The sequence below is a fragment of the Rhyacophila brunnea genome, unplaced genomic scaffold, assembly GCF_057557595.1.
Source record: "Rhyacophila brunnea isolate RB1 unplaced genomic scaffold, BYU_Rbru_1.0 scaffold_14, whole genome shotgun sequence".
Taxonomy (NCBI): domain Eukaryota; kingdom Metazoa; phylum Arthropoda; class Insecta; order Trichoptera; family Rhyacophilidae; genus Rhyacophila; species Rhyacophila brunnea.
Window position 1 is genome coordinate 20,157,130 of NW_028232796.1, and position 13,384 is coordinate 20,170,513.

At 29.1% G+C, this 13,384-nt stretch overlaps 1 protein-coding gene across 1 annotated transcript in view; it reads left to right on the plus strand.

Moving 5' to 3' along the window:
• The window catches only part of kn (EBF transcription factor knot), a 225,956-nt gene extending 215,168 nt beyond the window's left edge, over positions 1-10,788 (plus strand). Inside the window, exons 10-17 of the mRNA XM_085942363.1 lie at positions 2,587-2,744; positions 3,714-3,840; positions 5,154-5,245; positions 5,411-5,594; positions 7,023-7,199; positions 8,522-8,698; positions 8,847-8,861; positions 10,460-10,788. Coding sequence (XP_085798489.1) covers positions 2,587-2,744; positions 3,714-3,840; positions 5,154-5,245; positions 5,411-5,594; positions 7,023-7,199; positions 8,522-8,698; positions 8,847-8,861; positions 10,460-10,569 — 1,040 coding nt within the window. The 3' untranslated portion in view covers positions 10,570-10,788. The remainder of the gene's footprint in view (positions 1-2,586; positions 2,745-3,713; positions 3,841-5,153; positions 5,246-5,410; positions 5,595-7,022; positions 7,200-8,521; positions 8,699-8,846; positions 8,862-10,459) is intronic.
• Positions 10,789-13,384: the final 2,596 nt, after the last annotated feature.

The following is a 13,384-nucleotide window of genomic DNA, read 5'->3' on the forward strand; positions in this document are numbered from 1 at the left end:
TATGCCTTTCTCATATTATACATTATGTACCAAGTTACTTACATTACAGTATACGTATACTAATGCGAATGTTTTCGAATCCTTTGTAGAACAAAATTTGTACCGCGGCATCGGGATGAGACTGTATAATCCCGGTCAACGAAAAATATACGTTTACTAGTTTTCTTAATGTATACATGTAGTTTTCATATTTTATTACTGCCATCATTATTTTATTACATAATTTACAATAATTGCCTTATTTTATAATTTATACTATTATATAAAAGTATATAAAAATCGTAAATAAATTAAACAGTTAATTTAATAATATAATGAAGTGGGTATATTATTTTCAATATTAAAAATATCAGACGTATATTTTTGACATGATTGGATTGTGGGGATGGTCCCTACGAACCCCTAAGGTAGAGCCGCCCCTGTCATGACCAAATGATCCTAACAAAAATCAAATACAAAAAACAACCATTCACAATGCTTAATAACTATATATTATAGTCTTGTATTTAATATTAGATACATTAGGTAGGTACATTTAAAAATAATAATCAGAAAAACCGTGCAGTAATCACCAACATAGCATCATATGCTCTATTATGGATAAACTGTAGAATCTATATTGACCATTATAACAATATACATTTAACAAAGTGATTTCGCAAAATCATTTAAATATTATACACTTGATGTTTGCTCTGCTGCTTGCAAAAAATACGAGTAGTATGATCGGAGGCGCGTTTAGTAGGGTACATGCCCAACTCATCGACTCAGCTTGGGACCCATACATTGAAACAATTTATTATTTTTATTTTGTATAAATAATTAGACTAACATCTTTTGGATTTTAATATAAGTTTGTATCTTTACGACTGACTTGAATTATTTAGAGGCCGCATTTAAGATTTTCTAACAAATCACTTGTGTCAAAGAAAATCACCGATGATAATGATCATAGGGATTGCAATACCGGTATTCTAGTATTTATCAAGACCAAAATACCGGTTTTAAAAATCCAAAATACCGGAATTTTCGGTATTAAGAAAGCACACTCGTTTACGTTTTTGAAAATGAATTATAAGTTATGTGCTAAAATGCAAATATATTGATTGAATCCAACAGAGATGAACAAATAATAAAACAAATTTTATCAAATATATTTATATAAGTAGTTGTCGCGATGAATTATCATAATATTATTTCGAAAAAGAAAACATCCGTGACAAAAATGTTCAATTATTCTATAATTATTATTGATGACTGTACAAGCTTTGAATTTAAGAAGTTTTTCCTGCGCCTGACTTATTATTTGCACTTGATAAACTTCTGAGGGCTTTTGTTAAAATTATCAATATATTCAAATACTTAATTTGTAAAAAAATCACTAGTTCTACAATTATGATCAATGCATATTTTTAAATGTCAACATAATAAATGTAGGTATGTAGGATTTTGCTAAAAATTATATTTTTAAAAGATTTTAATAGCTATATTTTTATTGATAAGCACCTATTTTTGTTTTTATTTTTTAAGAAATACCGGTATTAATACCGTTATTCAATAATAAATACCGAAAAACCGGTATTGACATTTTCATTCGGTATTGCAATCCCTAAATGATCATACTCGTTGAATGATCGAATTCACATAAATAATAAATGTAGATAAATTTACTTTTTAAAAAATATGCACGCAAACAACTGAGCTTATTATTATAATATATTTTTATGGACAGCTTGTTTTTTTGTCGTCGTGAGTTTAATATCGTGGGGTTATTGCCAAAAGTTGCCAAAGTCTCGAAATCATGTTATGGAGTAATTGCAATTTTAAGTTTGATATGCTGTCTAAAATCAGGCATAATACTGATTTCTTTGTGCTTTATTTGCATATTCTATATATCGGATTACCTTGAATTTTTTTCTAGCATACACATTTATATATATACACAATCCGTTGTTAAATCAAAATACCTAAATTGTCGACTTACTAACATGGCAGTGACCCCATAATATATTATAAACGTTGAACATAATATGCAGGGAAATTAGGTAAATATGAATATTATGATACTTACGTAGCATTTCACATTTTCATTGATGTTTTGGATAAACAGGATTATCCAAAGAATCGATTTTCCTATCTATCCTGAAAAATCGAATAAATTGTATTTGTAAAATATTATCTTTGCCAAATGATTTTAACAAAAATACTGACAGAATGGAATTTGTTGTATTCAAATCGATATAAGCGTTGTATAAAATCAAAGATAGAACTATCAGCAGTAATAAATTATTAGAGCTTAGTATGAAAAAAGTGTTATATGCTTTAATAACTCAGTAGTTTAACGAGATATAATATATTTCAAATAGATATTATTATAATTGGTCAAAATTCATTAATTGATACGTCATATTAAATTATGGATAGTTCTACTTTGATTATATTATACAACTAATAATATATTATATATATATTATATGTTGTCTTTTGTTGTGTAATTTAAACTATTTGGTTATAATATACGCACGTTAGTATCTTAGTTAATCATAAATAAGTATTATGATAACAACGACATCATTTCCTTTGCAGCAGGTCTATATCCACCTCTTCCTGTGGCTACTCCGTGTATCAAAGCGATTTCTCCGAGCGAAGGCTGGACGTCAGGAGGATCGACAGTTATAATCGTCGGAGACAATTTTTTCGATGGTCTTCAAGTTGTCTTTGGCACCATGCTAGTTTGGAGTGAGGTAAATAATCTATGTAATTCTTAATTCGTGACGTTTAAAATAATGTTTTATCAAAACGGATTTTACTGTAAACATCTCTTACTTAAATTTTTTTTTTTTTGGTAAATTAAACTAAGAATGAAGTATTTTTAGGATTAAAATACACGTTTGACGCTTGCCAGACGAGTGATCTAACAATTAAAATACTAACCAAATGGACTTATTGGGTTACTGAGTTACTGACGGTGTTCTAAAATTCCGTCCAATGATGTCAACCATTTCTGTAATTAAATAAAATGGTAAATTAGAATCGTGGCTGTTGTGTTTTTCAATGTGTGTTTGATTTAGCGCAAGGGCTCAATGGGTTGGGCAAATAATGGCTAACAACCATTCTTCGTAAAAAAAAATAATGTTGATTTAAAATAAATTTCTAACATCTTTGGAGCCAATGTGGTACTATATAAAATGCTATTATTTTTTTAAACTGTATAAAATAAGTTTTTTTTTAATTATAAAGGTGTATTAATACTACAATCATAGTATATTAATATTCTTCTTTCGATCATGTCCGATCCTGATATGATCATATGAGCCTCCACATATTAGAGGTTTGTATTAACAGATTTTGTTTTTTACGAGAAATGGACGTCAGCCACTTGCTCAACCTATTAGGTCCATACCCTGACAGACACAATTGAAAAACAATCTGTGTAATTGCCAGACCCAGGATTTGAACTTGAGACCCACGGCGTGATAGTCCAACGATTAAGCCGCGCGGCTACAATGGGTGTATATTAATATTATTATGCTATAAAAAACCCCATAAAAATAAGAATTTATAATGATATATTTAACTTTAAAGCTTGACTAAACTTTGTAACTTATGCATTTTGATCATATCAATCCTCAGCTTTCAATTATACTTTTGTTGTCATGAGTTTACGTATTACGTTCTCTACGTGTGTTTTATCGAGTAATTCCATTCCGCAGCTCATAACGTCCCACGCAATAAGAGTGCAAACCCCCCCGCGACACATCCCCGGCGTCGTGGAAGTCACTCTCTCTTACAAGAGCAAACAGTTCTGCAAAGGAGCGCCCGGACGATTCGTCTACGTCTGTAAGTATATATCGAACAAAACACTTTAATCATTGTTGTACTGTCTGTCTAATGGCAATATTTGAACACGTTCGGACATCATTTTTTTTCATTTTATTTTATCGCTTGTCGCAAAAGATATTAATTGGATCTGTTGATGCCAAAGAACATCTAAAAATTGGTCAAATAAAAGATTCACACATTTAAAAAATATACTCATTTATATTGTACTTATTATTATTCGTGACCATGCGGTAAAACCCGAAATACAATCAAATAAATGTTAAGCAATCTATGTTAATCATTATCATGAAATATGTCACCAAGTAAATGTTTGTAACAATTATTTATCAGTATCATGTTCTTTATTGCTAATGCTTTATGAATGGTGAATAAAAATAAAATAAAATAAGTATAACAAATACCTACATACCTAATTGTATATACCTATAATTTAAATGATAATTTTAGTAACATAACTTTAAAATCATGCAAAATTATATGGCAAAATGATGCAAATTTTCTTAGCTCGTATTCTTGTTTGTCCGGTGGTTGTTTATCCAGTACAAATCTTGGAATCGATTTTTAACTAACTTTGACATTTGAAACTTTTAGAATATATCAGAACACGATGCCAATGCGTTCTTTTAATACTTTTAGCTATATTTAAGTAGAATTGAATTCAATTTCAGTTAATTCTGTTTTTTATGAAAAGTTATTTCGGAAAAAAATCCGTAATCCAATCTACTATTATTGGTTGCTAAGGGGGTGGTCTTAGCAACTAAGTTATTAATATATTCGTGCGTTAATATGGAAACCAAAATGACATTTCAGTATTCTATATTTGTTTGTTTGTTGCAAAATAGCAAAAAAAAAATGATTTGTTGACAATTGCCTTATTTGTCCTAAATTATTAATACATAGAATTGTCAAGTTTATATGATTCAACAGAAACTTTAAAAACGTGGTATATAAAAAGTTCTTTTTATCTTGTAATTATTAAAAAATTCTCTCATAATGATACGTTCGTGACTTTTAGTTTATTTCGTATTTTACGTCCGATGCAGTATATAAGCTCAAGTGATACTTTTGGTATTTTGTTGTGAATACATATTATATTATTTATGAAAATTAAAAAAAAACATAGTTGTCTATTAGATTATATTATACTAATTGTATAATGAACAACTTTAATTAATACCTGTATTTTAAAAAATATATAAAAAAGAGTTTGTTAAAGTTAAGTTGTTCTTGATGTTCTGAGTATCTACACTATATTTTATATTGTAAAAATGCATCAAATTTTAAATGTATGTTCATTATTTTACGCTCAGCAGCGCTCAATGAACCAACGATAGACTATGGATTCCAGAGACTTCAAAAACTTATACCCAGACATCCGGGAGATCCAGAAAAGTTACCAAAGGTTTGTATATATTATATACTTCTACTTATATATTTTTGATTAAAATATTAGAGACATTTTAATTGGTTTTATTTTACCATTAAATTCGAAATTCTGTTTTTAAATACCTGTGTCAAGAGATCTAATCACTAGAGGTAATATTTTAATGTCTTTTTTTTTCTCTAGGAAATCATTCTAAAACGCGCAGCAGACTTAGCGGAAGCCTTATACTCTATGCCTCGAAACAATCAGCTCGGATTAGGAGCACCAAGATCTCCACCTGGTGGAGGAATGCCTTCAGGATTCAATTCGTATGCTGGGCAGTTGGCAGTCAGCGTTCAAGACTCTGCGGCTGCCCAGTGGACAGATGGTAATTAATTTAGACCTATATTATGTATACTGTGTTTATAGTAGATAATATAATTACCATTTATTTAAAAAAAATATATATAAAAACACTTGCATGAGTTAATCAACATATTCAAAAAATATGTTATTTAAATAAAAATATTACTTTTGCAATAATTACAGTAGCTTACAAATTTTTTGAATTTTATTTATTTATAAAAAAAATGATTCTTCATGAACATAATACAATCATGTACAGTTTTTTCAAACAATTCGATTTTTCGTCTGTATTGTGTAATTTATGAGCTTTATATTGTGCGAATGGGTTATCATCTATTTATCTGCATGTGTTTTTTATGAATATATACAATATATTTTCTAAATTATATAACACATGATGATAATAGAATATATTTATTTCTTTTTAATAATATTCTTTACCCAATTCGAGGCACTTAGTTACCGTATTTTTACTGACAGTGAAATGACCTAACCATCATAATTAACTTCATATTGCCAACATTGAATAACAAAATTTACAATATTGTTTACTTTTTATAAAGATATGGCCGGGGAAGTAGAATACACATTCAATATAACAAACGTTACTAAATGATTATGGTTTTAAAACAGGTTTTATATTATTTATATTATGTACCATACTAAATAGTATAATAAACAGGGGTGGATTGACCCGACAATTAATGTCAATTAGAAATTTATGTGGTAAACATTTTCTTTGAAAATTTCTATAAATAATATGAATTCCACATAATATGACACCATAGATAAATAAAACTGTTGAATAAGTCATACGAAATAATTCAGGGTGTCTTATCGGTATGTGTTTATTATATTTTTATCATCATCCGAGCCATTCAATATTCCACATGTTTGTTTTAAAATATATATAAGGATGTATGCACATACATGTTTGATCCTAAGAGGATCATAATATAGGCATCCAGTGCTTGGAGGTTGTGTTGATTTTTTTTTCTATTTACGATAAAAAAAATGTTGGCCACTTGGTCAATCTATTAAGTTCATACTCTCGAATGGATACGATGTACGGATTAAATATAAATATAAAGCAGAGTTAGAAATGGAAATAGAACGGCTGAACGCTAAGAACCTTTAAACATATTGGGTTCAGGAGGCTCCTTTTTTAATAGGACTATACCTATTTATTTTTTAAATGTTTCAACAATTTTAATGTCAAGCCATCAGCTGCATCTAATAGTAAATACAAAATTATATCTTACTATTACAATATAAATAGGAAAGACATCATTTAGTATAATTTCGTACTTGTCATTTGCTTGCTTAATAATCTACTTTTCAATGTTTACTTTTTTTTCGATTGCATGACTTTTCCAACAAATTTTCATTTACCTTCTGACAAGCCGGACTAAAACGCTTCTCTCTCTGACCGTCAGGTTTTTTCTTTTAGAAGAGTACGGCCGAGGACAGAGCGGGAGCGCGTCCCCTCGTGGTGGGGGCGGCGGGGGAGGAGGAGGGTACTGTTCCAGCGCTTCCACACCTCACTCTGCAACCCTCAACGGGTACGGGCCACCGTCACAACTCTGTCAAGTCTCAGCGGCGCCGAATATCTTCAACACGTCATCCAGTGAGTACCAATCGACAACACATAATTCATTTCGAAGTAGTTCAATGTAGTATTACCATATCAATATCAAATTTCAGTAAATAAATACAACATACTCATATTTAATCAATATTATGGTGTTAAAAAAATAGCAAAGTCGTAATATATCGAAATATACTAATCGCTTTTTTATCAGACAGTGGTAGTTTTCTTTGTATGGATGAAGTAACCATGTAGGTACCTACTTATTAGACAACATGCATTAAAGTTATTTATTATCTATAAATTGAAATATTTAAATTAATAAATATTCTTAGAATATGTTCAATATAAGTAGAAACTGGCATTTACTAATATTTTAAAAATCAAGCCCTTTTTTATAAATTTTGATCTTTAAGTTTTTAATGAACCTTCAAGAATTGATACCTACATTTTATTTTAATTATTATTCTTACTATAATACAAAAGTTACACAAAATTATTTCAAGTTAATTATCATTTATTGGTGATATTACATAATTTGAATGTTTACTATGTCAATATTTTTGAAAAAAATAATGGTGGGTGAATAAAAAATGTTACATTTCGTCTGTAATTTTTTACAAACACGTATCTCAAAAAACACAACTTTTTAGGAGAGGCAAATCACAACTTTATTCTCTCAGTTTTTAATTTAGAAATAAATTTTCTTCTATGAAATATTCGTTTAGTATAGTTACACATATTTTCATGAAAAAAATGTTGTTTCTTCAATTTATCGCACTATACTTTCGACCGATCAGTCATATTATCGGAGATAAGAGAATGCGTTAAAACTTTACTATGAATATTACTGCAGCAAACACGTATATTGACTTACGAGAAAGAGCTTCAGTACAATCATCTGTCGAAGTTCAGTACTCTGTACACTTACAAACGCGTACCTAACTCAAGATACGAGTTTATAATATTTCTAAAAGTCTTTTATTGTGGTACGAGTTTTTGTTGTTGTTTAAATCTATTATGTTGTTAAGTATGTTTTGAGATACGTGTTAGTGGAAAATGTGCGTATTCAAATTCTGAATTCATTACATCAAATAACTCAAAACTCACAAAAATTGAAATACGTGTTTGTAGAAAATTAGCGACGATTTCAAAATAGATAAGTATTTAAATATTCGTTAACTTGCCTGCTATTATTTTTTCGTATTTATTGACTATTGACTAATATAAATAAAATATTGTCATTTCTGAGAAATAATATTAAAATATAAAAAAATGTGAATATTTTAATTATTTTTCTTCTTGGTTTTCACTTTATTTTCCGTTGCTTTACGCTTTTTCTTTCTTTTTTCGCACCTCAGTCACACACTCACCGTACGGAGAGTCGTATTGCAACTACGGTCAGTCGCTAAACCAAATGCCAGCCGGAGGACCGCCCCCATACAAGAGCGGAAAGGACAAAAGTGCTTTCCTTCCAGTCCGCCATGGGTCACCGCCTTACAGGAACCTGGCGAACTGCCAACATCTTGCGGTGCAGTGTTAGTTTTATTTTATTTTTATTTGGTTTTCAATTTTATTTATTTTCTAATTTGCCTTTTTTTGCAATGCACATTTAATTTGTTAATTGAATATTTTTTATTAATTTAGTCACTTAATTTTAAATTATTTTTATTTATATAATAAAAGTCGCGAAGGGTGGAGGTAGGTTATTAATATCCGATATAAAATTCTAGTGCACAGTATATTTTGTCAGTCAAACATATGTTGTTTTCAAGGAATTAAGGCTACAATGTGAATATAGTGTTTGTTAGTTTTTAAATGTCAATTAAACCCTTATTAATCCAAACCATAGTATAAAAAATAAACGTTTTTAAATTTTCTGTTTAATTATTATGCTCAATATGCTCAAACTTGTACTTGATATGAAGTAAATAAAAAACAAACAAATAATATAGAATACTGAAATGTCATTTTGACATTTCAATTCGATTTCCATATTAATGTACGTATATATTAATTATTTAGTTGCTAGGACCACCTCTTTAGCAACCAATAACAGTCTTTTCGAAATAACTTTCCATACAAAACAGAATTAACTGAAAATGAATCCAATTCTGCTTAAAGATGGCTAAAAGTATTAAAAAAATGCATTGGCATCGTGTTCTGATAAATTCTAAAAGTTTCAAATGTCTAGCTAGTCGGAAAGTTAGTTAAAAATTGATTGCAAGATTTGTACCGGACAAACGTTGTTATAAAATAGTCAAAAAATATTCGTTTGTCTAAAAAAATATATATAAATTATGCCATTGTGTGTGGTTTACACATTCATCGATTACAGTTTGGTATTATATACAGGGCTTAATGAATTTAAAAAAACTAACCAATACCATCTGTAATATTATATATTCCTAATTCAACGTAAACAAACAAGTACGACTGAAAAAGTATGCACTATTTTTGTCATATTATCGCCGATAGCATAATATATACTATTATGGTTTGATTTAGGCAGAGTTCAATTAAATTTTATAAACCAAAGAGCACCATCTGCAAATTGTATTCTTAGTACAATTCAAACAAATAAGGATGACTGATAAAGTGAAGTGTCCACTATTTATGACGAATTATAATAGCCAATGTCCACCCCTTGCCACTGTATATTAATATATATATTATATATATGTCTTTGCATAACAAAATATAATGGATACAATAATATAATTATAATTATTTAAAATACATTATTATGTTGCAATTTTTCAATACATTTTTGTCCATTTAGCTATTTATTATTTATAAATAGTTAAAAAAACATAAATTGAATAATACACAGTATAAAACTAAAGATTGTAGTGGAAACTCTGAGAATAATTTAGCTTATATGAAAAACACAACTTATTTTAAGAAATTATAAATTCACCCTCACGTACCTATGTAAAATATGTTGATTTATGAAATAATTTAATTACTAACGGTATGGTATAAAGCCTTGTAGAACAAATAACGAATGCTTCTGATTTCTTTAATAATTATAAATCAGTATACAGCTAAAAATTGGCAATAAATTAATACATTTTATTTTAAACAACGCATAATTCAGAAAGAGTATTTCACGGAATTTTTCTTCTCAGTTTTTTTAATTATTTCACATATTATATTATTATGTGTAATTTCAATATTTAGTGTTATTACCTAAAACGATTTTAAACAATAATAATTCTAAGTAATTAAAATATATTCTGAAATTAGAGATTTATATCGATAAGCATTTTTCATTGTATTCCTTTTCGTCTTCACAGGAATGGGAAGTATAGTATCGTCACCATTCTCCACAATGAACCCGTTCGCTCTGCCTACCTGCTCGTCGCAAGGATATCCTGGGAGTCCCCTCATCACTTCATCCAAGTAACACCAGCACAGCCTCCCTTTCGTGGCTTTGTGATTCTGATACCATCTAGTTATACGGTGAAAAGGACAAAAATCAGAACCATTATTTGTTTAAGTTTCGTGATTTGTAACATAGTATACATTGACGATTATTATACCGATGTTATGTGATTATAGGCCAAACGAAGTGAATTAATATTCTACGTCATTTCTTTTGTCATTGTTTTATTACTCTTTAAAAAACGAATATTGAAATTAATTCTTTCAGGCTGTCATTTACATACTCAATCAGTTGATTCAAACTTTTAAAAACTTTATGCACATGATAATAATAAAATTGACTTTATATAGATTATACCTAATTGAATCATTAGTAATTTATTTGAAGTTTTATTATAAAATTTTAAATTTCAAAACACTTGTTTTATCTAAATATTTTTTTTTCAATTCATCCATAAAAGTTACTTTCAGAAAATGTGTTCTTAATTAAACAGTTTATAAATCAAAATATGATAATATTTGGTTAGATACTAAAAATACCAATTAATTTATTATTTAACAATAAATTATGTGTTAAAATTAATGGGATGCTATTAATAGATATTTTTTTCATTCAGAGTAAACATATTTTATTATATTTAATGTTAACTTATTTCAATATTTAATTTTCAATATTTTATAGCAAATATGCACTAGCTGTCAAAATTAATTTTAAAATTTTCACCACACTCTGTGTATCTATCAAAGGGTTTCCAAATTTAAACATATCTATTAAGGACAACATTAATGCATATCGATTCCAATCATGGAAATTTAACTAAATATTAAAAAAAAGATAGTTCTAGCAATTGTTGACAAGTTCACCAAACTGGTCAAAATAAATTTTACGATTCTTGTAATATTATAATGGTTACGTTTTATTTTGTATATATTATTATTAGAATTAAAAAAACATATTTTAAATCTGTCTTGTAAATAATACTTAGCATGTAAATTGAACGACTCCTTGTACAAATATATACCTTCGAATTATCAACGAAAATTTTTAATATAAGTAAATGACCATTATCAAATCATTCCACTCAGTTTTTTTTTTAATTTAAACATTTTTTCCAACAATATATTTACATAAGTATACGAAAAATATTAACAAACAGTGATACCTTTTTATATAAATAAAATTTTTATTTAATTTTTTTTACCAAAATTTCATCACAATTTATCTGTAAGTAATAAAATTCATTTTAACATAGTTGGTCATGCATCTTAAAAAATATGTGCAATTTTTTTTTACTTGTTAAAATGGTTCACAAAAATGATTGTTTATATTTACCAGTGACAAGTTACCTTTCACACAAAAAATTCGATGCTCTCAAATTATATTCTCTTTTTTTAATAAAAAAAAAACTGAAACGAAATAGTTATCATTGTTTTGTGATAAATTCGATGTATTATTTTTTATAGTCTGTTATAAACATTACTGTGAATATTAAAACGTTTTCCTATATAAAATTTAACTATTAATACAAATAAAATAAATGACACTTGATGTAAACTATGACTTTTATTTATATTTTCTCTTGCTTTGAAATTTGATTGTGTATTTTTGATAATTAAATACGTATGTCTTAACATGGTGCATAAACTAATGCTAATGAAGCGTTTTCTAATACGCAAGAGCTTTCTGCGTATGAGATACGATGTCAGCCGGTCCGTACATCTAAACTCGCCTCGTCTGCCGCATAGCCATAAATCAAACCTTTTAGAAACGCCGCACCGATGTTGCATATTATGAAGACCGCTCACATAAGCGCCTAGCGACAATTGCGTGTTACCTCTCGAAACGTGGATATATATGAGATGCGGCGATCGGCGAGCCGGTACAGGGATGACCAATTCGTAACGTGTGCGTATGCATACTGGCGGCTTTGACTCGCAGCCCTAGACGCCAGCAATTTGTTGCTAGCAACATTACATGTTTTTTTTTCAAACTAATAAATAGCACTCCACCAATGTGCGGAGCTCCATTTGGCTACGTGTGTTTTGTAAATAACGATGATGTCACATCGACGTATTCAAAATATTGTAGACGAGACGAGTTTAGATATACGAGCTCGCTTAGCGTGTCTTTTTGAATATATATTTGATACAGAAATGAAAGACTATCACTCACTATCTCATTCTGACTTTTTGCATTTTAAATTTTAACACTACACGAAGCAACGAGGTCGAATTACAGTAGTCAAGTAATTAAAACACTTACCTATAGAAACACCAAATTATAAAGAAATACTGTGATGCAGCCGTGAATCGAACCCAGAACCTTCATATGAGAAACCAATGCCTTGTGCATTGGACTATGCCGTATCCACTATGAGGGGAATCGTTACTGTAAGACGACACGGCGTAGATGTTATGTTGTTAGTATTGGAAACCGTCGGTACACAATAATCTATAGATTTATAATCGAAAACGGTAATTTACTTTATACTTATATTGTTTTTAATAGTGTGGTTGCTGGGGGGGAGGCGGTTACACGGGAGTTACTTCAGGCGCACTGATCTTATTGATGTTCAGCTATCTGGCTGAAGCTGGTTCCTGGTACATGCCCTTACGTCCTAGTAGGCACTTGCATGGTATACTTTTGATGAATGATTTGATAAACAAGGAGACACCTGTTCCGGCAAAACGGAAATGGTTTGATTAACGGATTTGCATGGAGACTTGAATAGAATAATTATAGTTTCCACGACAGTTGCACTGTCTACACTTAACTTTTTGAATCAGTCTGTATACTTGAAATTACTCGTTCAACGATGGTCTAGCTGTAACTAGCC